This window comes from Xyrauchen texanus, chromosome 16, assembly GCF_025860055.1.
Source record: "Xyrauchen texanus isolate HMW12.3.18 chromosome 16, RBS_HiC_50CHRs, whole genome shotgun sequence".
NCBI lineage: Eukaryota > Metazoa > Chordata > Actinopteri > Cypriniformes > Catostomidae > Xyrauchen > Xyrauchen texanus.
This window is the reverse complement of record NC_068291.1, coordinates 86,218-112,833: the sequence shown is the minus strand read 5'-3', so window position 1 is coordinate 112,833 and position 26,616 is coordinate 86,218. Positions and strand designations below refer to the sequence as shown.

The window sequence follows — 26,616 nt, the reverse complement described above, 5'->3', positions numbered from 1 at the left end:
CCACGGTCAGCGAGCCTGAGCCCATGCCAGACACGGTCAGTGATCCAGCGTTGCCAGTCTCGTCCTCCCGGAGGAGGAGTAGAAAAGGAAAGGCCTCTGCCCTCCAGCCTCCGCCTACCACGGCCAACCAGCCAATACCTGCAGCCCCGAACGTCAGTGAGCCAGTGCCTGTAGCCTCGAACGTCAGTGAGCCAGTGCCTGTATCCGCGACCATCCCAGAGCCAGCGCCTGTAGCCTCGACCGTCCCTGAGCCAGCGCCTGTAGCCTCGACCATCCCTGAACCAGCGCCTGTAGCCTCGACCGTCCCAGAGCCAGCGCCAGTAGCCATGACCGTCCAAGAGCCAGCACATCTCGAGCCTTCCAGGGATCCACCTCCCGAGCCACCCAGGGCTCCACCTCCCGAGCCACCCAGGGCTCCGCCTCCCGAGCCACCCAGGGTCAGAGAGCCTGAGCCCACGCCAGCCACGGTCAGCGAGCCTCGAGCCTCCCAAGGCTCCGCCACCTCAGCCACCCAGGGTTCCACCTCTCGAGCCTTCCTCGGCTCCACCGATCACTTCTGGCCAAATCATCTGATAAAGATATTGTGTTACGTGAGACGAGGAATAAAGGGAAGATCTCTTGAAGTACCAAAACATTTCTTTGCGAATTCGATGCAAGATTTTGCTCTGATGTTTCTGGCCAAACTAAGAATAGATACTAAGGATAGGGATATGCTTGATGTGGGCAATATTTACATGCCCACATCAAGCATTGTCCTACATAAAGACATTGAAGTAAGTGAGCCAATTGGTGATTTTCATGTTGCTGCCAAGTGGACCAACTCAACTCTCCCAGGAAACTGAGTGCCTTTTTCATTTTATTTTGTGCTGCTTCCGCTAGTGGCTGGAGCTTGTTTTGTGACTCAGTCCTTGATCATGGGGAAGCAAAAGTGTGCAAGCCCCCTAGTGCAACATTGGCGCTTCTCAGGATGTGTCAAATCATGATCTTACAGATATTTAGAGACTTTTAAACCCATCTGGTAGGGACTATACAGTTTTTTCATCAGTCCATATGATTTATTCTCCCCTCATTTCATCTGTTGTTTATTACTCAATTTGAAACATCTTAGTCTCAGATCACACCCTGGTGAGTTTAGAAGGGTTGCAGCATATGTAGAAAAATAAATGTGAACTAAATGCTTTTATATATATATATATATATATATCTATCTATATATATATATATATATATATATATATATATATATATATATAGATATATATTTGTGTTTATATGTGTTTGTGTTTGTGTCGGGTGGGGGTGTGGAGGGGATTGTTTGGGGGGGGTTTAATGTGAATAATTCATTCTGTTTTTTATGTTGTGTTTGTATGTTTTATAAATGGAATCAAAATTGTTAGTAACTAAAAAAAGTATTTTATTTGACAAAAACTCAAACTACTCATTCCAACGGTAAACACTCAAGCACGCTTTCCAGCGGCACACACAAAGACAATGTTCATTCAAACAGCACTCTCTAAGGAGTGTGAAGCTCTCTCTTACTCTCTGGGGTTTTGGGCAGCCTTTTATCTAACCGCCTCTCACTGTGAACATATAAGGTGAACACCCTTATCACTTCCTCTCTCCCCAGATTTACCCTCGGCCACGCCCTTGCCCCCACATACCCCCACCGCCCGACTCAGGTCAGGGGAACAGCCCAGCCTGCCCACTCACCCCCCCTTTCTAGAGAGGAATTCCACGACAGCCATCTGCAACTCCAGCCTGTGGACCACCTCAAACTTAAAAGGCTGGAGTGCCAGATACAAAAGGGTGATCTGAAAGTTGGCCTCCTTGCGGTGGAGCCAGTGGAGTGGGGCATCAGAGGGTGAATGCCCATCCCAGCAAATAGTAGGGGAGAGTGAGGACCACCCACTTGATGGCCAAGCACTCTTTCTCTATGGTGCTGTACTTAATCTCTCTCATAGAAAGCTTCCGACTAATGTACAGCATTGGGCGCTCCTCCCCCTCCACCACCTGGGACCGTACAGCACCCAGACACCTGTTCAATGTGTCTGTCTGCAAAACAAAAGGGAGAGAAAAGTTATGGTAATACAGAAGCAGCCCACCACAAAGTACAGCTTTTATCTGTGTTGGCATTGCTCCATTCACTGAACTGGGTCTGGAGCTCCCTTTTTAGTGAGACCAGTCAGCAGCTGATGACATCCGAATAATTAGGCACAAACGTGCTGATATTAGGCAGCCAGCCCCAGGAAATGTCTCACCTCCTTTTTTGGTCTTGGGCATGTCGTAATTGCTGCGGTTTTATCAATTTGGGGCCACACTTGCCCATGACACAAGTGAAACCACTCAGATACCGTACCTCCACCCATCCAATTGCACATTTCTTTGGGTTGCTGAGCCCCGCTCGCCACAGTGACCTCAGAACTACCCTCAGATGCTGCATGTGCTGCTGCCAATCATTACTGTAAATAATTATATCATCCAAATATACAGTGGCATATGCAGCGTGTGGTCTGAGGACTCATAATTCCATAAGATGCTGAAATGTAGCCGTGGCCCCAAACTGAACAGAAGGGTCACAAATGGGTGTAACCCATACGGTGTGGAAAAGACAGTTTTCTCATGGTACAATGGCATTAAGTGTACCTGCCAATAACCCATAATAAAATCCAGTGTCGAATTAAAGAGAGCCATGCCCAACCGATCGAGCAATTCGTCAATATGCAGCATTGGATACGCATAAAATTTCAACACCATATTGCCTTTACTATAATCCACACAGCACAGCACCGGACCGACCAAACGCTCTTAGGCACCAGAACAACCGGGCTGGCCCAATCACTGTGGGAATCTTCTGTTACCCCCATATTGAGCATGGACTTTAATTCTTCCCAGACCATGTGTTTCTTGTGTTCAGGTAAGCGATATGGATGACTACATACCACTACCACAGGGGTTTTCTTGATGTGGTGCCGGGGAGAGGCGAGAATACATCAGATAAATTATTTTGCAACCAGGCAACCTCTGTACATTGTGACGGCAAGAGGTGGTCTCTACAAGGGCATGGGTGAAGTGATTGGCTTTAAGATTAACCTCTGGTCCGAGCTCCTCCTCCAAGATAATGGGTACCACCTCTCTCCATGGTTTTAGTATGTTGAGATGGTAAATCTGACATGCTCTCTCCCTATCCATACGCACCACCTCATAATCAACTTCCCCAACTCGCCGTGTAACCTTAAAGGGCCCTTGCCACTTCACAAGTAATTTTGAGCTCGATGTGGGCAATAATACAAGTACTATATCTCCATGTGCAAACTCCCATAGCCGAGCTCCCCTGTTATACAGCTGGGACAGACATTCTTGCGCCTGTAGCAGATTCTCCTGTGATAGTCACCCCAGTGTTTGGAGCTTTGTTCTCAGGTCAAGAACATATTGATTTTCATTTTTACTTTGTGAAGGTGCCTCCTTCCAATTTTATGCCCATATAACAATTTAAATGGGGAAAACCCTGTGAAGGCTTGCGGGACCTCATCTGTGCCCTGATCATTGAGGATTTCTTTCGGAATCCCCACTTAGGTGATAATTTTGAAGAGTGCCTCTGCAACACTACGTGCTGAGATGTTACGCAGCGGCTCTGCTTCCAGATATCATGTTGCGTAATCCATTAGGACTAACACAAAGCAATGTCTGCATGCAGTACAGTCTAATGGCTGATTATGTCCATGCCAATTTGATCAAAACTCAACTCAACTCAACTCAACTTTATTTATAGAGCACTTTCAAAACCACAAGTGGAACCAAACTGCTGTACAGAAGGTATAAAAGTAAAAACAAAAACATAAAAACAATGCAAACATATGACAAAAAAAACTTACAAAGCATTGTCAAAAGCTAAAGTGAACAAGTAAGTTTTAAGCGCACTCTGAAAAGCACCCAATGAAGGACAAGTTTTTACAGACAGAGGAAGGTCATTCCAGAGCCTAGGAGCTGCAACAGAGAATGCCCGATCACCTTTACATCTTAAACATGATCGCGGAACCATGAGAAGCAATTGATCGTTAGAGCGCAGAGATCTACTTGATTGACAGCGGCTGATTAAATCAGTAACATACTCAGGTGCTAGGCCATAAAGGAACCTCGATCAACAAAAGAGGGCGCAATGGTGCTTTTGGGGTTGCCAGCAGGTTCACCACCGGCAAACATCCCCGTGAATGCCTGGCCAATAAAAACAGGCCATGAGACGGCTTAATGTTTTCCCCTGTCCCAAGTGACCTGCCATTGGATTATTATGAGCTGCCTAGAATAATATTTCCGAACTGCCGTTTGCTACCAACTACAGGGTTGTATTTTCTTTCGTGCGAGTGTCCTGTGTCACTCTATATCACTGGGGCGGCTGTGGCTCAGGTGGTAGAGCGGGTCAGCTGCCAATCACAGGGTTGGCGGTTCGACTCCCGGCCCTTGGTCCTTGGGCAAGACACTGAACCCCAAGTTGCTCCCAATGGCAGGCTAGCACCTTGCATGGCAGTTTTGCCGCCATTGGTGTATGAGTGTGTGTGTGAATGGGTGATTGGGACACAGTGTAAAGTGCTTTGGTATCCTCTAAGGTTAAAAAAAGCACTATACTGTATATGTGCAGACCATTTATAACCGACCTTTTATCATTTAAAAGTATGGATATGAGATTGCGATTCCGTTGACCATCAATCACAATCACTTGGTCAAAGGCATGTCACAGGGTTTCATCTCACGTCTGCTTTAGCGAGAAATCCCTTGCCAGAAATTTCCTAAGGGCAGGGGAGTATGGCACCTCTCCTTCCCTATGTCAGTCTGATGTGGAGCAGCGGCAGATGGCCCAGGCCATGCCTTCCCAGCCAGTGCTTCACACATTCCACATCGATTCACTTTCTCACAGGACCCATCCACACACAACCCTTCAATAATGATAGAAAAGTCGGCCAATTGGTTCCCAAAATTAGTGGAACTTCGGCCAACACAAATTATCCAGAAGATGGACATGATACAGCCCAAGCAGATACCAGCACAATCAGATCAAGTACATCATGGTGAAGAGGTGCCTACAGTCAAGTGTTAACATTGCCAAGACTCAAAGCAGATACAAAAAAAGGGCGAGTTACCTCCATACAGGACAAATCTGGAAACTGCCTCACAGAAGAACAAGACATTCTGAAAAGATGGACAGAGTACTGTGCAGAGCTCTACAACCACAAAGCCACAATAGATCCAGAGGTATTAAACGTCCCTCCTGCAACTAACAACGACAACCACCCGATCATACGTGAAGAAGTAGAAGCAGCAGTGAGATCACTAAAGGGAGTTAAGTCAGCAGGAGTGGACAACATCCCAGCAGAACTGATCCGAACAGGGGGAGAAGCCATGATTAGCACCCTCACTAACATCTGTAAAAAGATCTGGCAAACAGGAGAATGGCCAACACATGGACCCAATCAATGATCATCACCCTCCCCAAGAAAGGCAACTTACAACAGTGTCAAAACTACTGTACAATCAGCCTTATAAGCCATCCAAGTAAAGTCATGTTGAGGATACTGCTGAACAGACTACAGCCTCAAGATTATTGCTGAAGAGCAGGCAGGTTTCAGAGCAGGGCGCAGAACAACAGAGCAGATTTTCAACCTCAGGATATTATGCGAGAAGTACCTCCAACACCAGCAAGATCTCTACCACGTATTTGTGAATTTCAAGAAGGCATTTGACAGGGTATGGAATGCAGCCTTGAGGGCGACCATGAGACTCTATGACAAGGCCACCAGTGCAGTATACTTCAACAGCAGCATTGGGGACTGGTTAAGAACAACAATCGGAGTCAGACAAGGCTGTCTGCTCTCTCCCACACTCTTCAACATCTTTCTGGAAAGAATCATGGCTGATGCGCTGGAAAAGCATGAAGGGACAGTCAGCATCGGAGGCAGAACAATCACCAACTTATGTTTTGCCGATGCCATTGATTAACTAGCAGGAAAAGAACAAGAGCTTGCAAGCTTAGTAGAGAGCCTCGACAAAACCTCTACTGGAGCTGCTGAGTGAAGACAAACGGGTGGCCGACCTCACTCAACGTTAAGGAGCAGAAACACTGGTGATGTTCTTCTGGGCTACGGCCAACCTATTGCAAGATGGTCTCCTTCAGCACTGTGTAATCCAGGAGGTTGGCAACCGGAAGCTGTTGTGCTGCAATCTGGGCTTCCCTGGTCAGCAGTGGTAGCAGATGCACCACCCACTGGCCCTGTGGCCAGTTCATCGCTTCGGTGGTATGCTCGGATAAGCTTCTGGGTCATCTTGGGGGCCCATCTTGTTAAGAAACATGTGAGGGTGCACTGCTGTCGGGGTCACGGTGGCTGTCCCCTCCAGGGAAACCAAGCTTTGCAGCACCTGACAATCTTCTTCCTGGGCCCAAAGAAGCACCTCAAAGCACTGCTGCTGTCCTCTTCTGAGTTCCATGAAGGCCTGGTGCTGGCCTTGGTGGATGCTGGCAAGGGTCCGGAAGACTTTTTCCAGTGGTGACGACTCCACGGCAATGTATCCTCTTCCTCTAAATCCCAGGTTTCGGGACCAGTGTAATAAGGTTAATTCATAGAGGAGGGAAAGGAGCAAGCAGGAGGCAACAGATCAAACTCAAAAAGGTATTTTATTTCCCCAGTGGGAAACAATCAAGCAGCTTTCCAGTGGCACACTCAAATACAATGTTCATTCAAACAGCACTCTCTCGGGTGTGTGAAGCTCTCTTTCCCTCTCTGGGGTTTTGGGCAGCCTTTTATTTCCCTGCCTCTCACTGTGAACATAGAATGGTGAAAACCCTTACTGCTTCCTATCTCCCCAGACAAACCCCGGCCATGCCCTCGCCACCCACACATGCATTAGAAACCATCAGAATGCGAAGTATTTGAAAATAAAAGTCAGAAAATTTTCTTAATCTTATGTTTGCTTATTTATTTTGCACATGTTCACATGGCACCACAGGAAAGTTGGGGCCCTAGGCGGTCACCTGTATCTCCTGTATGATATACATAGATACAAGATATCCCTGCATACACATAAGGAAACGCCTAATAGGCATTAAGGTGATTGAAAAGGTGTTCACATTGTCTCCACTTCAAACTGTATAATAGGAAGAAAAAGAGAAAAAACTCAATAGCCATGTTTGGTTAGAAAGTATAACAATGACATTAGCCGTACTGGGTATTGTGAAGAGGAGGAGGGCATGGCCGGGCCGCAAGGATGGACGCTCTGTGCTGAATAATCCCAATCAGCCAGGAGAGGGATAAAGAGGAGCCAGAGATGCCAGTTCGAGAGAGAAAGAGAAAGAGAAAGAGAGAGAGGCTTAAAACATGTTTATTTTATCATTTATCATATGTCAATCCAATATGTCATCCAAAAAACTGCAAAAATATAAAAAAATTAAAAATAAATTAGAACACCATCCAATCAATACAGATTGCAGCCCTTTCATTACATCTTTACAACCAACATTTCGTCCTCCCCAACCTCACACAAAAAACCTCCCACTGACCACATCGCAGAAAAATCCATAATATTATTAACTAATTTGAAATAAGCATACTCAATTTTAATTCGAGCAGTCACCATCCCTTTCAGAACTCTCTCTGCATCAACTGAACCAGTTCCCAAAATCCTGTTTTTACGTGTCTTCCAAATTGCCATCTTAGCTGTTCCCACAAGGTAATTTAACAAAACCACTTTCCTTCGATCACTGACTTTGTACTTTGGACCACTAATAAAAACTTGACAAGAAAATTCCTCACCTATGCTTTCAAAACAAACCTCTAAAAAGATCTCTTAACCTCTCACACTGGATAAACAAGTGATCAACTGTTTCCTCCATTCCACAAAAAGGACATTCCCTCCCTACTTCTGGATTCAGGTGCGCCACGTGTCTGTTCGTAGCTATTATACCATACATCAGTCTCCACTTTAAATCTGCTGTACGCTTCTCCATAGGAGGTTTGTACAGAGATCTCCAGCACCCTCTGAAGTCTGGCCCAAACACTTCTGTCCACCTCCATGTTTTAACCCTTCTCAAAACAGTTTGGTGAGACATTTTAACACACACAATGTATAATGCCTATGTACAATGAGAAAGAGAGAGAGAGAGAAAGAGAGAGAGAGAGAGAGAGAGAGAGACAGAGGAAAAAGAAACTCGGGTTCCCGAACATGCTGACAACTGGTCCTCAACCAGCTGTGTCCTCTGCGACTGCCGGGAGGCGATTGAGCCCGCTGCCATCCGCCAGGAGGCGAGGTCCAGTGCCATCGTCCGGCATTGCAGATGACCACAACACTGTATAGAAATTCCCATCCACACCGCAGTGGGGAAAACAGGGTAGTACAAATTTTAAAATGTCTCTTCACCCTTAGAAAAGTCAAGGAACTGTATAGAACGATGTCTAACAGCCAGAGCATAATGTTTCTGTAAACATTGAGAAATCAACTCTCCTTTGCAGCCAGGACCTGAGAAGGGTGGAAATAAAATGTATAAAACCTGGCAAAGATGTAAGAGGTAGCCCAGCCTGGAGCCAGACAGATGTCCTGCAAGGACACACCCTTCGCCCATGCCCAGGAAAAGTCCATGCTCCTGATACAGTGGGCCATAACACCCATGGGACACATCATAAGTGAGTGCCATGCCTTTGACAAACCAGTGAGAAATTTTGTGTTTAGAGATGGCTAAAGGTCTCCAAAAAAGGTCTTCAAAGAAGACAAAGAGCTGATCTGTCATCCTGAATTGATGACGGTTAATGTTTATGCGTAGCGCCCTCACAGGGCAGAGCATGTTCAGTCCCTGCACCTTGTCCGATTCAAACTTTTAAAAAAACATGTAAAGCATGTAAGGTTACCACCTGAACTCTAAAGGAAGTGGCCAAAGGGATTGTTACATACAGGTAAGCTTACTGCTTCAAGTGGCATGAACGGGGAACCTGTTGGCGCATTCAGCTTAAGTACTAAGTCCCAGACTGGGAAAGTAGCGGGGTGTGAGGGTCTCAGCTGTCTCGCTCCTCATAATAATTTAACAACCAATGGGTCTTTGCTCACAGACAAACCATTAAAAGGGCCATGGCCCACCACTATAGCAGCTACATACACTTTGAATGTGACAGGAGTGTGTCCTGCATCCAAATGCTCTTGCAAGAAGTGAAGCAACCTATGCAAAGGGCAATGCGCTGGGTCCTTACATACCGAGGAACACTACCTCATGAAAACATGCCATTTCAAAGCATATAGCCACCATGTTGAGGGGGCTCTGGCCTGTAATATGGTGTTGAACACTGGCTGCGACAGTACATCTGTGTCAGACGAGCCACGTTCAAGTTTCCACAGCTCCGGCCGAGGATGCCAGGCCATGCCTCATGTCTGTGAGTGCAGATCTCTCCTCAATAGAATCCTCCATTGGGGTTGGGGGGCATATAACAGCTCTACCAGTTCCGGTACCCAGGGATGGTTGGGCCACTCTGGTACAACCAATAGCACGGTTTCCCTGTCTTCCGGAATTTTGCACAACACTTGCTGTAGCAAACGAATGGGAGTAAACACATACTTGAGTTTTGCTGACCATTTGTGAGCTGAAATACCACAGGCGACACTACATGGTCTCCGGTGAGGAAAACAGGTCCACCTACTCGTCTCCAAAAATCTCCCAAGTCCTCAGAACTGTATACACTCCCCTTGGCTGATTCTCTGTTGTGAGAGCAAATCTGTGCTGCAGTTCAGGTGACCAAGTTTTTAGATTTGATTAATTAATTGTATCAGTTAAAAATGTTTGTAATTGAGTGAATGCTTATAGAAGTGGGGATAAAACATTCCAGGCCAGGACCACACTTACTAAGGAAATCAGAGTGGCTAAAAGAATAGCCAACGATTCTGCATCTGTGTGGAAAGGCCTAAAAAGCATCACCAAGTACAAGACACCTCCCCCTCGATCTGTAGAGAGTCAACTAATGGTAGATGAACTGAATGTGTTTTACTGCAGGTTTCAAAAGCCCAGTCTGACACCCTTCTGATCTTCACTTCACTTCACACTCCAACACCCCTCCTACCCCTCCTGCTACTCAATCTACACTTATGATTTGTGAGGATAATGTGTGCCAGGTCTTTCGGAAACAAAAGACTAGAAAAGCTCCAGGCCCAGATGGTGTTTCACCTGCCTGTCTGAAAATATGCGCTGACCAACTGGCCCACCTTTCACACAGATCCTGTCGCCCCCATGTCTGTGGTCATGAAGTCATTTGAGAGACTGGTTTTGGCCTACCTGAAGGAAATCACTGGACCCCTACTGGACCCCCTTCAGTTTGCTTAACAAGCAAACAGGTCTGTGGATGATGCTGTCAATATGGGACTACATTATATCTTGAAACACCTCGACAGATCTGGAACTTAATCAAGGATCCTATTTGTGGACTTCAGTTCAGCCTTTAATACCATCATGCCTAATCTTCTCTCAACCAAACTGACCCAGCTCTCTGTGCCCAACCCAATCTATCAATGGATCACCAGCAGTCTGACAAATTGGCAGCAGCTAGTGAGACTAGGGAAACTCACAACCGGGACCCTCACTATTAGCACTGGTGCTCCTCAAGGATGCATTCTCTCTTCACTGCTCTTCTCCCTGTACACAAATGACTGCACTGCAAAAGACCCCACTGTCAAGCTCCTGAAGTTTGCAGATGACACCACAAATCACTGATGACACCACAAAAAAAAGTGAAGGATCCAGACAGGAGGTTCCTTCTGCATCCTTCACTGTCATAGGTCATGAAGAGCTAACAAAATTATTGAAACATCAAAATCCACAACATATATGTTAGATCCAATACCAACTAAGCTCTTAAAAGAGGTATTCCCTTTAATCTCAGAACATCTTCTTAATATTATTAACTCCTTAGGATATGTCCCAAGAAACTTTAAAATGGCAGTTATCAAACCGCTTATTAAGAAGCCACATCTTGATCCTGGAGAACTGGCTAAATATAGACCGATTTCAAATCTCCCATTTGAGTTGAAAATACTAGAAAAGGTTGTGTCCTCCCAACTATGTTAATTTCTACATAGAAATAGTATCTATGAACAATGTCAGTCAGGATTTAGGCCCCATCACAAAACAGGGACTGCACTTATCAGAGTTACAAATGACTTGCTCTTATCATCTGATCGTGGCTGCATTTCTTTTCTAGTCCTTTTAGATCTTAGAGCTGCCGTCAACACGATAGATCACAACATTCACTTGAATAGGCTAGAAAATTATTGGACTTGCATTAGCATGGTTTAGGTCCTATTTAGCAGACCTCTACCACTTTGACTATGTAAATGAGGAATTGTCAAACCAGACAAAAGTTAAGTATGGAGTGCCAAGGATCAGTTTTAGGGCCTCTGATTTTCTCCTTGTATATGCTTCCCCTGAGAGATATTATCAGGAATCGTGGAATAAGTTTCCACTGTTATGCTGACGATACCCAACTTCATATTTCTGCAAAACCTGATGGAATTTCACAATTCTCCAAATTAGCAAAGTGTATTAATGAAATCAAAGATTGGATGGACACAATGTCTCATTCCCTCCACCAGGGAACAGAGGTTACATCAGTAACCAAGACGTTTCCTGTCTGTCACTCACTCAACATTTTGTCGATGTAGTGACACAAGGGGTTCCTATAGGAAACGCCGCAGGCACTGAACCGAGTCACAAGGTACGGAAGAGTGGACATGGGAAAGCTGCTGCTTGCCTCACAGTGAGCGGTCAACCCCATCGTGACCTTCCTGCGTGGGTTAGGTAAGATGTCTCCCTAGTCATGTTAAAGGGGGAGGAGGCACTTACCCTAGTAGGCTACCGATGGTCCCTTTCTAAATTTGCTGTCAAGCAATATCCCGCTGAGCACTTTCTAGCATAGCGCTGGGAAGAGCTCTTCTCTCTCCAGGAAGGAGAGCACTGCAGAGACCACATCCTGCTGTAGGGAGGTTAACATGTGGAGATACCTCACATGGACTTACCAATGGGGAAGTACACATATGGAATGATACCATAGGAGGACCCTATCTACAGAGAGGTAGACAAAGGTAGAGTGGCTCACAGAGACTTTAATGTCATGCTCCGAGCCAAGAAACCAATCATCCAGCCGCAAACTCTCAGGGCACGGTGGAGGGTTCCACTTTAGCCCGATGTTCGCAGTTGCCCGGGCAAGAATGGCTGCCATCTCAGTGTCCGCCTCATCCTGTGCTCTACCGCCCATGGTGGTATCCAGCAGCGTAAGCAACTGTAAGAGGACAAACATACAAGCATTTGGCAGAGAGTGTCATGCAAAATCCACTTGCCAATTCTCATTGGCCTTTTCTATTTTAAGCAAAGGTGATTGGGGCTCTCAAGATCAAACCCCTAGTGTCACTACATCAAAACAACATCGAGTGAGTGACAGACAGGGAACAGAGGCACTAATTATTGGATCAAAAACCTCTAAAAACAAGCTAAAATATAATATGAATCTTGATGGATGTACTGTTACATCATCTTCAACAGCGAGGAACTGTTATTTTTTATACCAATCTGTCCTTTGAAAATCAAATTACCAATGTTTGTAGAACAGCATTTTTCCTCCTAAGAAATATTGCTAAATTACGACACATGCCCTCTGTGGCTGATGCCGAGAAACTAATTCATGCTTTCATAACCTCAAGACTATATTATTGTAAAGCATTACTGGGAGGATGTAAAGATCAATAAATAAACCTGGTTCAAAATGCAGCTTCCAGAGTGCTGACTAGAACCAATAAATATGATCATATTAACTCCATTTAAAAATTCTGTTAACTACATACAAAGTTTTGAATGGTCTAGCTCTGCAATACTTAACCCTCTGGGGTCTGGGGGTGTTTTGGGCCCTGGAGAAGTTTTGACATGCCTTGACATTTGTACTTTTTTCAGTTGCTTAATAACACATTAATGGCTAAAGTCTGATAACACTGTATTCAGCACAAACTGGTCTACAATAATATGTGAGCAACATGTGTGTACATGTTTATGCATGGTTTTGAAAAACAAAATAATAATTTTTAAGTAATTGAAATATGGCCATATAACACATACTAAACATTTGTCCACAAGACTTTTGAGAACTGGATCTTGTAGCCTAGAGTTTTTACTACAAAATGATGTGAAAACCATCCTGATCACTCATTCATACAAAACAATATAGTAACTGAACTTTTGTAAGACAATTTTAGTGTTAGAAAGGTCATATGCAAGGAGGCGTGAACGATCAAGAATATTAATTGTAATTCACACCTGAGGAGACAAAAGACCCCTCTCCTGGGCCTATCAATGAGGAATGGGATAGAAAGAGAATGAATGTGAGGAGACTTAATGATCAAAATCAAGTTTTAAGTTAAAATAAGTAATCTGACTAATATATTTTCTTTACATAAAGACTTTGCTTAATTTTAGACCTACACTACCATTTAAAAGAAGTCTCTTCTGCTCACCAAGACTACACTTATTTGATCCCAATTACAGTATAAACTTAAAAATAAGAGTTTTCTATTTGAATATATTGAAAAATGCAATTTGTGATCAAAGCTGAATTTTCAGCATCATTACTGCAGTCTTCAGTGTCACATGATCCTTCAGAAATCCTTATAATATGCTGATTTTCTAATATGGGCATATTTAACCCTCTGGGTTCGACAGACGTGCAAGTGTGTCTTGCTGGATATTTTCGTCATTAAAGCAGAACAACTTAAAATAATCTGTAATATTTGGGTATACAGATAAGTGTAAGACATCATTACAGACTTTAAAGGGTCTACTTTTATTTGTGTACATTCACAATAACATCAAAATCTTGTGCTTTTGTAAAATAAAGAAAATAAAAAGGGTGAGCTTTCAGCAGTCTCTGTGTTCACGAGCATATTTCTGAAACACGAAAATTAACTGAAACTCTGAAAATACTTATCACACAAACATGAAACATATGTCTAAAGAAAGCTTAAAATGTCTACTTTTAAATAAAACAATTCAAATTTAAAACATATATTCTCCTGCAATGTAATCTGTATGAAACAAAGCGATATATAGTTTCTTCTGGCTCAACTCATTAAAGCTAATGTGATCACACCCACCAGCAGAGCGCGACATTCATACGCTAATGTAATGAAACTATCAAGGGAAATGGTGCACAACCCCGACGGTGAGGTTTAATGTAAACACAACATAGCTCAACTTTTCTGCGTGTTTGTAGCGATACACAGGTGATCAAACTCCTGGATATTAAGGAAGAGTTAACATTTTCCTCAGAAGAAGAGCAGGACTCCGATGAACGTTTGTATTTTGAAGAGAGACTTGATCCAGCCGAGTACAATTTCGGACGAGTAAGTCATTTAGTTTTCTTTAGTTGACATGCTATTTTATATAAACATGTACATATTTTACTAGTGGGACTGTTTCCAGACTTGCCAGCCAGGATTCAGAGTATTGACATTTGAAATATGACTCCTAATAAGCAAGTTTTAGTTACATTTAAATGCTGTTTTTCAGCTAAAGCAGGTATTTAAATTGTATGCAATATTATATAAATATGATATGTAATATGGTATAAAAATAAAATGAATGTTTAGATTATATTTTATCTAGTTTTTATGCTGCCTCATTATCATCAACAAAGCTTGTGCTTGCAAAAATGTGTTCAGGTTAAATGAGTAAACACTCATTTAATCAGAGGGGGCTGCATTTTCACACGAGATAAATTGATTTTGGAACATTTTTAACCAAAAAAAAAGTTACGGACTGCGGCTTTAAAGTCATATTGTTACATTAACCAGAAACAAATGTAAACAAGTATAACACACATTACACTGAATTTTTTGTTTGTTTCTGGTGCCACCCCAAGATTTTGCGGTGGCCTCCACTGGCCATCCCTATTAAAATTTTCTGGGTGCGCCACTGCCTAAACTTCGAGATGCAGACACACTCTCTCAGTTTAAGTCTAGTCTAAAGACTCATCTATTTAGCCAGGCATACACCTAATTTATCCTCCAACCCACAATTAGGCTGCTTTAATTTAGTCTGCTGGAACCAGAAACCAGAAACAATGATCATGATTTATATCTCTTCAATAAATTGAATGGCATCTATGCTAATATTATTTTATTTGTTTCCCTGTCTCAACCTCGGGACTCCTATCCTGAGGTCACCAGAACCGGCTGGATCCAGCTCCATTCCTGCTTCTTGTTGGACTCCACTGCTATGTGTCTCTGAGTGAAGATGACTAAATGATGCCGGTGCCAGCTAAACATCACTTCAGCCTATTACGATGGACTTCAGAGGATGAACTGATGCCAACTGCAAACATAAGACATGGGATACTTCATATGCCATTGCCTGAACCTTGGATTTAGGATAGACCTCACCGAAATTACCAGCTGGTTAAACTGCGATTGTGGAATATTTTTATCAAATTAAATATAAATTAATGAAGTGTAATCAAATGTAAATATAGCCATTTATAACTATTTTAAATATATAATTTTTTCGGATGGTCATATGTGTCTTTTTGTGTATGTGAGTGGTTCAGCATAAAGGTCTGGGAATAGAATGTCGGAGGTATATGGACATTCACACATAAATTACTTGCAGAAGTTTCCTATTCACTTATTTTGAAACTGAAGAAAATATATGGTGAGACCCCCTCTTAGTAGAGGATTTTTACATAGTGTGAAATTTCTCACAGGATGTAACTGAAGCCTTCTGGTTTGGAGATGGAGAAGATTTATGGGGGCGCCCCAAAGATGTTTTCCTGCTCAAAACACTACAGATTGAAGAAACAGTATATGGAATGTTTTAGTCATGCATTGGAAGACCTATATAAGCATGTGAAAACTCAAGACAGAGGAGTTGCTCTGCAGACTGACTCGGCTTGTTATTTCTAATAATAAAGTCTAATTTTCTGGCATCAAATCCTAAGTATTTGAGAGTGATTTTTCATAGATCAAGGCAGAAACCACAACACGATGCACCTCATTGATCTCTGCCTGCATCACCTCGGTCTAATGATGGACTACACTCTTATAATGGAAAACATAGACTATCAATTAATTGCCAGCAAAAGCCTTCATCAGCCAATTAACAAGGACAATGAATCTATGTGAACTTCTGCAGTTAATCCAGGATGAACATCAAATTCACATTAGTTATTAATATTTTAGTTTTTACAAAATCTTTGTTTAAACACTGACCCTTAATACTTAGTTTAATAATTTTAAACCGTGACTTGCACTATGCATAAAATAACTAATATTGGCTTTAAATTTGTGTTGTTTAGTAAGAGGGGAACTGGCTCCCACAGTGAGTCTGGTTTCTCTCTGTCATGTTGATTCTGATGGTTCATGTTTTCATGTCTTTTATTTTGAAGATCTTGTTCCTGTTGTCATGTCATGTGATTTCCTGTTCCCTAATGTGATCTTGTCATGTGTTTCCCCTGTTAATGTGTCGTGTTTTAATTGGTCCATTGTTTAATTAATTTGTTTTCAGTTCTAGTTTGTAATTGGTTTAGTTTTATTGTCTTGATATCTTGTTTATAGTTTTGTCTGTTCATTGGTTGTCTTGTTACCCATGTTTGTGTATTTAAGCTCTCATGTTTGCCATTGTCTCTTGAGAGGTATTGTGAATGTAACTTTGTTGTTTTGTTTGAGCCAAGCCAAGTCAAGATAGGTTTATGTCAAGTAAAGTTTAAGTCAAGTCAAATCTAGTCAAGTTCATGTTTCACGTTTGTAGTCAGGTTTTTTGGGATTCCACATTTGAAACATTAAAACTGCACCTGGGTTCATCACTTCACATCATCGTCATCTTCTCTGCCTGTGTCCAGCAATGTTACACTCCCAAGATAATTTTTCTCTATTAACCAACATCTTATGGGTTTTTGTGTTCCTTGCCACAGTCGCCTTCGGCTTGCTCACTGTGTTTCTAAATACAATTATTATTAATTACTTATTTCTAAACACAATTCATAATTGTGTTTTATCAAACTACAAAATGATGACTAAGTCTTTATAGATATTACAGTTTCATTTTCTGTTAATGCATGATTTTCTGTAAAGCTGCTTTGAAACGATCCATGTTGTCAAAGGTGCTATACAAATAAAAATGACTTGACTTGAAAACAACCTAGAGCTGAACACTCTCAAAACAGTGGAGATGATAGTGGACTTCAGGAAACATCCCCCTGCACTCCTCCCCTCACCATGCTGAACAGCACTGTGGTAGCAGTGGAGTCATTCAGGTTTTCTCAGGACCTGAAGTGGGACACCCACATCGACTCCATCATGAAGAAGGCTCAGCAGAGTTTGTACTTCCTTCGCCAGCTGATGAAGTTCAACCTGCCACTGGAGCTGCTGACACAGTTCTACTCAGCAGTCATTGAGTCTGTCCTGTGTTCATCTATAACTGTCTGGTTTGGTTCAGCCACCAAATCAGACAGTCAGGGCTGCTGAGAGGATTATTGGTGCCCCCCCTGCCCACCCTCCAAGAGCTGTACATCTCCAAAGTGAAGAAATGTGCAGGTAGAATCCCTCTGGACCCCACACATCCTGCCCACTCCCTCTTTGAACTGTTGCCCTCTGGCTGGGACTACAGGGCACTGAGCGTAAGGACATCCAGGCACAAGAAGAGTTTTTACCCTCAGGCCATTTTCCTCATGAATAATTAAACTGCATTCAGGACTCCCATAGTACAATAATGTAAATACACATCTCAGGTACATTTATAAATTCACATATTTAATTAAATAACTGTACATACCCCTACCTTGCACATACATTACTACTAGCACATGTACATTCTGTTATATGTCCTATTATTTGTATGTCTATTTATACTCTTACCTAGTTTTATATTCTGTTTTCTGTGTGCACTTTTTTCTCCTATCACCAAAAAAAAATCCTTGTGTACATGAGAATACTTGGCAATAAAGCTCATTCTGTTTCTGATGCAAGTGCAATGCAACTGAAAACAGAAAAATATATTAAGGAACCTGATATAGTTGACCAGGGCAAGTTGTCACACTTTTTACTCCATTGAGTATTTTTCAATTTCTGCATAGCCACATACCTTATAGTCTTTACCGCTATTGAATATTTCCACTGACTTTTTTCTGTAATAACATCTGACCTGCTCTCTGGACTGGCCCTGGTGCAGGTGCATCCTCATCTCCAGCTGTTTGTTCTTCTCTCTCATGTGATCCAACTCTATCTGCAGCTCATTTAACTGCTGGTGAGACATCTGTGTCCAAAACAAACAAGTCTTCATGATCTTCATCAACAATCATATTTCAATGGAATAAACAATAGGTGTCATACTATCATACTACATCTGTCACACATTTATCTGATTACAGTCATACACGTCTCTAAACACTTGCCTTGTTTAGTCCTAAAGCTGACAGAAACGTCCTCTCACATGCAGTTAATGTTCATAGATCATGTGTCACATACTAGTTTGTGTGTGTTGTGTTGTTGTTTGAGAGCATCCAGGTTCTGCTGTTCATTCTTCAGCTGCTCCGTTAGTCCAGATAACGTCTGCAGAAGATCCTGCCGCGAGATGGACAGAGTCTCAAAACGCCTCATCAGTGGCGTCACCAAGTCTCGTCCAGACCCTAGATAGCCTACACCACAAATGAGATAAAACACTAAACAGAACAACACAAACTACATTTACAGAATGCATGTGAAATTATGTGAAGAATCTTGTCAACTCACTTTCAGGAAGTAAATCAAGAACCTTAAACAGAAACTCTTCATAAATCTTATATTTCTTCACTTTCTCTTTTAAATGAAGCCGTCTGTTGAATGGAGAATACAGATGAATATTAATGAACATCTAAAGTGTGACTTTTGTTTGATTCAAGCAGATCTAGACCAGCACATTAACTTTAACTACATCAAATGGTTGTTTTTGGGGAGCCTGGGTGGCTCTGCGAATAAAGACGCTGACTACCACCCCTGGAGTCATGAGTTCGAATCCAGGGTGTGTGGTTCACATAGCATTAGTTAACATGAATGAATAATACTTTTACAGCATTTATTATTCTTGGTTAATGCTAATTTCAGCATGATTTTTAAAATCAAAAGTTGGATGTTTACATTAGTTGCACTATGAACTAACATTAACTAACAATGAATTTCTCACAATAAATTTACCATGATTTTACTACAGTAACCATATTCTAACATTGATATTCATAGTAAAACCATAGTACTAATACAGAAAAACAAAAATTATTTAATAAAAATCATAATTGTGCAGTTATTTTGATTTGAATATGGTATCTGACTATCATATCACTTGGGCGTCCGCCAAAATATCTTCAATGGCCACGGCATTGTAGTCTCAGTTTATTTATTTATAAAATAAATAAATAAATAAACGGTTAGTCTAAACAATCATGGTACTACAATATTACTACAGAATATCAAAATCAAACATGCTTTCTGACATAAACTATGATTACTGCAGTCTGCAATATTGGAAGCACTTTATTATTAGGTTAAATTTGTTAACATTAGTTAATGCATTATTAGGTACCATTAACTAACAATGAACAAAATATTTTTTTTACAGCATTTATTAATCTTGTAATGTTAATACAAATACAATTGTTCATTGTTAGTTAATGTTAGTTCATAGTGCAACTAATGTAAAAAAGCATTAACCAAGATTAATAAATGCTGTAAAAGTATTATTCATTCATGTTAACTAATGCTATGTAATAATGCTAACAAATGTAACCTTATTTTAAAGTGTTACTACAATATTACTACAGTAAAATCACAGTTAAACTATGGTATTTTCATAGTAAAACCATGATACTCATGATACTGTTTATTACATAGTTTTAGTTCCCTTACGAGAGGTTCTCTCGTATTGCGTAAGCTAGCTTACGCTACGGGAAAGATTCATCTTTTCTGAGATATTGAAGCCAAAAAATTATCCTTAATTTTTGTATCCATTGTCAACGCAGTGCGGCAGCTGCAGACCTTGAGCGGGCTAGCTAGCGAGCTCATAGGTTGCTCTGCGGCAACTGCTGCAGCCTATAGACGAGCTTGGGCGAACTCGCATCCAATGAGAGGCGTCCGCGCGCTCACTGCAACAAAGCCCGCCAAAATGGGCGTGACTAGAGTGCATATAAGCGTAGTTCGTAGGCTGGAACCCTGATTTTCATCTCTTCAGCGAAGCTCTTCGCATCTCTGAACTGGAAGCTGCATCGCCGTTCGAGGGGCATCAAGCAAGCGTGGACAGCGCTCGAAGAAGCCGGCCGTCTTCGCCACCTTCAGCCGTCCTGCGAGCTACGCCATCCGGCGACGTATCCTTTTTAAAGCAAGCTAGTTCTTATGAACTTCACAAAAGAGTACGAGCGTCTTTTTAAAGATGCCTCGCTCCATCTGCGCTCTCTGCCTGGGACTGGGGCATGCAGAGCTCACCCTCGCTGAAGGCGGATGCGATCTCTGCGAGGAGCTTCCGATGTCGACCCTGCGGGCTCGACTCGAAGCGCTCAGGACCGAAGCCGCCGCGCCGCCTTCCATTCAGCCGCGCAGTAAAAAGCGCCGCTCTCAAAGGCTGCCGGAACCAGTGGTAGAAGCGATTGCCTCGCCGGAGCCCCTCCCTCGAGCATCGCCTTCACCCTCCCCGCCCACCCGGGACGCGCAGTTGCTGCCGAGCGGCTGCTCTGCTGCCATCTCGGACGAAGAAGCGGAGGATAAGGGCTGTTCCATCATGGCTTCGGACAGCGAGGAGTGGTCAGGTTCACACGCCTCCTCCTCGGCCCAGGAATCCAGCAGGACCCGCGCCGGGTCGAAGGGGAACTAACGCGCCTCCTCACACAGGCCGTCGACCGCCTCGGGCTCGAGTGGTCACCGCCCCCTGAGCAGGCTCCCAACAGACTCCACGCCGCACCTTTGCCCGCCCTCCGCGAGATGGCGGTCTAAGCTGGTGTTTCCGTCTAAGGCCTGCAGAAGTACTTCCGCCTGTGTTGGCCGCGCCTATACCGCCGCCGACCAAGCCGCATCTGCTCTGCATTCCATGGCCGTCTAACAGACAGAGGCTGTTTCAGATCTGACTAGCTGACTTGGGAGAAGCTGAACGCACTACGCGCCGCTCTCTCTGTCCGGTCTCTTCGGTTCCGCGGTGAGTGGCATTGTTGACCGTTTCTCGAAGCTCAAGCCATGAATCTCTTTCTGCCTCATCACGCTAGCTCCTCTGCAGGCCGCCCACGTGACCAGCCTCCTGCACGAGCCTCTTCACAGCGCCCAGCTCAACAAGCCAGACTTCTCAGCGTCGACAGGGCGGCCGCCCTCGATCGCGCTCAGACAGCCGCCGCAGACCGCCGCCCCCCTGCGGGCCTCGGCCTAAGATTGTACTGAAACCTGAGCAACCGAATTCCTCCTAGCGTTGTTGAGAAAACGACGGCTCAGTCCCGCCACGGCTGGACCACCGTCAAAGCTTCGCCCCCTGTCAGTCCCCTTCTCTCAGGCTACTGCAGTGGTGGATTCAGCAGCCAACAAGCCGGTGATACTACCCGTTTGCCTGCACTCAAACGCCGTTTTCACGGCGACCCAAAGAAATCTTGTAAAGAGTAAACATGCCTTATGTGTAGAAAATGTGCCCACAATCCAGTGCTCACCCCTACACACAAGCATTACACATCCCGTGTCCCTATCAGAGCACACTCACATAAGTGGTTACGACCCGCTCGAGTGTTAGTTAATAAACGCGCCCACGAGCCCGTGCGCGCGCCCCTCCTCTGCCCACTCTGTCACACGGCCAGCTGTATGTAAGTCCCGTACGCCCCTGTCAGTCCCCTTCTCTCAGGCTACTGCAGTGGTGGATTCAGCAGCCAACAAGCCGGTGATATTACCCGCTTGCCTGCACTCAAACGCCGTTTCCACGGCGACCCAAAATAAAGCCTTATGTGTAGAAAATGTGCCCACAATTCAGTGTTCACCCCTACACACAAGCATTACACGTCCCGTGTCCCTATCAGAGCACACTCACATAAAGCGGTTACGACCCGCTCGAGTGTTAGGGTTAATAAACGCACCCACGAATCCATGCGCGTGCCCATTCTCTGGCCGCTCTGTCACACGACCAGCCTTATGTGTAGAAAATGTGCCCACAATCTAGTGTTCACCTCTACACACAAGCATTACACGTTCCGTGTCCCCATCAGAGCACACTCAAAAGCGGTTACGAACCACTCGAGTGTTAGTCTCAATAAATGCGCTCACGAATACGTGCGCGCGCCCATTCTCTGCCCGCTCTGTCACACGGCCAGCAAACACTTCTCTGTATGTAAGTACCGTGCCCGTGGCTATGCTTGCGCATCACTTAACAGACGTGACTCTTTCCCCATTCACCTCAATCGGGAAGTCACTCACAGAACAGCCTGTCCATGCTGTCTGCGAGCAGTCCAGCATAAGCACAGTAAGCGCGCTCACACATTCTGTTCAGCGGCTGTGTGCGGCAATCAGAGCGATTTGGCCATTCACCCTCTAACATTACGCTTCAAAGCGTGGGAAGATATTCCAGGGATATCCGAATGGGTGTTAAGCACAATAAAACAGGGCTATTTGCTACAGTTCGATCGCCGTCCTCCTTGCTTCAGAGCGCGGCTCGAAACTACTTTGAACACGGAAGCAGCGTGCATGCTTCGTTCAGAAATAGCAAACCTTCTGTGCAAAAGGGCCATAGAGAGAGTGCCGCCTCCTCTGAGCGAGTCGGGGTTTTACAGCCGTTATTTTATTGTCCCCAAGAAAGACGGCGGCCTCAGACCAATATTAGATCTCAGGGTTTTGAACAAAGCGCTTGCAAAAAGACCGTTCAAAATGCTTACAACCAGCAAACTCCTGGTTTATTTCTCTCGATCTGAAAAATGCATACTTTCAGATTCAGATAAATCCCCGTCACAGGCCATTCTTGAGATTCGCCTTCGACGGCCAGGTTTATCAATACACCGTCCTTCCGTTCGGCCTGTCCTTAGCACCCCGTACTTTCACGAAGTGCATGGACGCGGCGCTCGCACCCCTGCGGAGTCAGGGTTTGCGAATTCTGAACTATTTGGACGATTGGCTGATTTTGGCACAATCACATACGGAGCTTCTGTCTCACAGGACAGTTCTCCTCAGTCATCTGAACAGTTTGGGCCTTGCAGTCAATTGGACCAAGAGCTCACTACAGCTCAGTCAGGCAATTTCCTTCCTTGGAATAGAACTAGACTCAGTGGCAATGACGGCTCGCTTATCTACACAGCGCGCGCCGTGTGCAGCGACTAGCCGCGTCATTTCAGATGAACAGCCTCACACCTCTGAAGAAATTTCAGAGAGTGCTAGGCTACATGGCCTCAGCCGCAGCAGTACTTCAGCTGGGTTTACTGCACATGCGCCCGCTTCAGCATTGGCTAAACACCGCGCGTCTCGCCGGGCTTGGGCCACAGGCCGCCAGCCCATCAAGGTGACTCAGACCTGTATTTCAGCTCTGCAGCCCTGGACAGTGGCCGAATGGTATCAGCGGGGAGTGACAATGGGAGCTGTATCTCGCCGAAAAGTCATCTCGACAGACGCGTCCAACACGGGTTGGGGCGCGGTCTGCGAGGGCTCTCCGGTTTTCGGCCTATGGTCAGTTCAGGAAAAGCTCCTTCACATAAATTGTCTGGAAATGATAGCGGTCGAGTACGCGCTCGTGCGCTTTCTCCCGGTCATTCAGGGTCACCACGTCCTGGTCCGTTCGGACAACAGATCTGTGGTATCCTACCTAAACCGTCAGGGCGGTGTCAGATCCAGGAACCTCTTCCATCTGACGAAACGCATACTGAGTTGGTCCCAGTGCCACCTGCGCTCGCTGAGGGCGACGCACGTGCCAGGCCACCTGAACGACGGCCCGACAATATTCCCCCAGGGGAATGGTCCCTGCACGCTCAAACAGTCCAGACGTTATGGCACCTATTCGGCAGAGCGGAGATAGACCTCTTTGCGTCCAAAGAGAACTCTCACTGCCCAATATTTTTCTCGAAAAGCGAGGAAGCGCTGGCCCAGGACTGGCCCAGACGCCCGCTTTACGCCTTCCCTCCCGTCTCGCTATTGCCACAGGTAATGCAGAGGATCAGGGAAACGCGTCACTCGGTGCTCCTCATAGCCCCACGTTGGGAGAATAAGACATGGTTCCCGGAGCTTATGCAGCTGTCACTGACAGCGCCGTGGCCCATCCCAGTGAGAGCAGATTTCCTCTCTCAAGCACGCGGCACAATCTGGCATCCCCACCCAGAGTGCTGGGCGCTGCATGCGTGGGTGATCAACGACTACCCGTCGCTCTGCCAGAAGGAGTAATAAACACCATCATACACGCTAGAGCCCCTTCCACGAGAAGACTCTATGCATCAAAATGGTCTGTGTTCTCAAAATGGTGCACCGACCGAGACCTGGACCCGCGGACATGTGGGGTGTCGTCGCTTCTCGTATTTCTACAAGAGCTGCTGGATAAGGGCAGATCCCCATCCACGCTCAAAGTGTATGTGGCGGCCGTTGCGGCGTTCGCTGAACCCCTGCACGGCCAGTCATGGGGTAAAAACGAGCTGGTCATCCGCTTCCTCAGGGGAGCTAGAAGGATGAACCCCCAGCGCCCCATCGGTTCCTATCTGGGATCTTTCTATAGTTCTCGAAACTATGAAAGCCCCCCCTTTCGAACCACTTCAATCCGTGGATTTGAAATACCTTTCACTCAAAACCGTTTTTCTGACTGCCCTGTCATCAGTCAAACGCGTGGGAGACCTCCACGCGCTGTCTGTCAGCGCTGCGTGTCTTGAGTTTGGACCAAGTGACTCAAAGGTCATTTTAAAGCCTAGACACGGCTATGTTCCCAAGGTGATCGGTACTCCATTCAGAGCACAGGTCATTTCCCTATCGGCGCTGCCAGCACCCAATAGCGAACGCGACGCCAATCTCCTTTGCCCGGTCAGAGCACTGAGATTGTATACTGCGCGCTCCGCCGCTTTCAGACGCTCTGAGCAGCTTTTCGTTTCGTTCGGAGGGCGCACCAAAGGTCTCGCCGCCTCGAAACAGACACTATCTAGATGGATAGTGGACGCTATTGCTGCTGCATACGCGTCAAAAGACCTGCCATGCCCGTTGGGCATTAGGGCTCACTCCACTAGAGGCATGGCATCCTCGTGGGCATGATCCAGCGGGATTTCCATTCACGACATATGTGTGGCAGAGGGATGGACTTCCCCCTCCACCTTTGTCAGATTTTACAATATGGAAGTGCCCGCTCTGCAGGCAAAACTACTAGCGGTTTAATACGCTACAGCTCCCCTGGTGAGCTGCACTAATGGGACACATTCCACACAGACCGGCACCGCCGCTCTGTCGTTCCCTTCCCACTATGTGCTTATGTATTACACAATCAATGACCCGCATTCTTGCCGGCCAAACATTATTTCCCCACTCATAAGGGCTCCCCCGGGTCCCCCCTTAATTCCCTGGGGCTCATACAGTGGATGCTTGGCGTGCACGGCGTTGACAATGGGTTCCCGTAGCGTAAGCTAGCTTACGCAATACGAGAGAACCTCTCGTAAGAGAACGTATCGGTTACCTAACGTAACCTCGGTTCTCTCTAAATGAGGGAACGAGTATTGCGTAGCCGGCCGTGCTCGCGCCACGAGCGACTTTTCGCTTCAGTCAATGAAAACCAGGGTTCCAGCCTACGAACTACGCTTATATGCTCTCTAGTCACGCCCATTTTGGCGGGCTTTGTTGCAGTGAGCGCGCGGACGCCTCTCATTGGATGCGAGTTCGCCCAAGCTTGTCTATAGGCTGCAGCAGTTGCCGCAGAGCAACCTATGAGCTCGCTAGCTAGCCCGCTCAAGGTCTGCAGCTGCCGCACTGCGTTGACAATGGATACAAAAATTAAGGATAATTTTTTGGCTTCAATATCTCAGAAAAGATGAATCTTTCCCGTAGCGTAAGCTAGCTTACGCAATACTCGTTCCCTCATCTAGAGAGAACCGAGGTTAAGTTAGGTAACCGATACGTTTTTCTGTATTAGTACTATGGTCTTCCTACGAATATCAAGGTTAAAATATGGTTAATGTAGTAAAACCATGGTAAATGTATTGTAAGGTAAGGCAAAACAGAAAGAAATAGGGTTTAAGAGGGTTTTCCTGTAGATTTTACTCATGTGAACTGGGTAAACTGGACTAGATTACCCATCTTTTACTAGTTACCTTGCTTGTAATTGTTCAAGTTCTGCAGAAAGTTCAGCTTTCTCCTTTTCTTTATATTCGTTCTGTTGTCTCTCCATATGAAATTTTTTCAAGGCACAGCGACGTTTTACCTCATTTTCCTCGACAAATTTCTCAAACTGTGCCGCCCTGTGTTTTGTCTGTGTAAAGAAGAATAAATGAAGCATTTCACATATATCAGAATCAGCTTTATTACCAAGTATGCTTACACATACAAGGAATTTGTCTTGGTGACAGGAGCTTCCAGTCTACAACAATACAAACAATACCAAAAACAGCAGCAAGACATAGGTAATTAAAAACA

General features: G+C 44.9%; 1 protein-coding gene across 1 annotated transcript in view; it reads right to left on the bottom strand.

Annotated features, from left to right (window-relative positions):
• Window positions 1-26,616, bottom strand: part of si:ch1073-416d2.4 (coiled-coil domain-containing protein 42 like-2) — a 70,299-nt gene that overhangs the window by 22,563 nt on the left and 21,120 nt on the right. The window contains exons 4-7 of the mRNA XM_052145720.1: window positions 26,295-26,452; window positions 18,781-18,863; window positions 18,517-18,686; window positions 18,194-18,304 (exon numbers count right to left, since the gene is read on the bottom strand). Coding sequence (XP_052001680.1) covers window positions 18,194-18,304; window positions 18,517-18,686; window positions 18,781-18,863; window positions 26,295-26,452 — 522 coding nt within the window. The remainder of the gene's footprint in view (window positions 1-18,193; window positions 18,305-18,516; window positions 18,687-18,780; window positions 18,864-26,294; window positions 26,453-26,616) is intronic.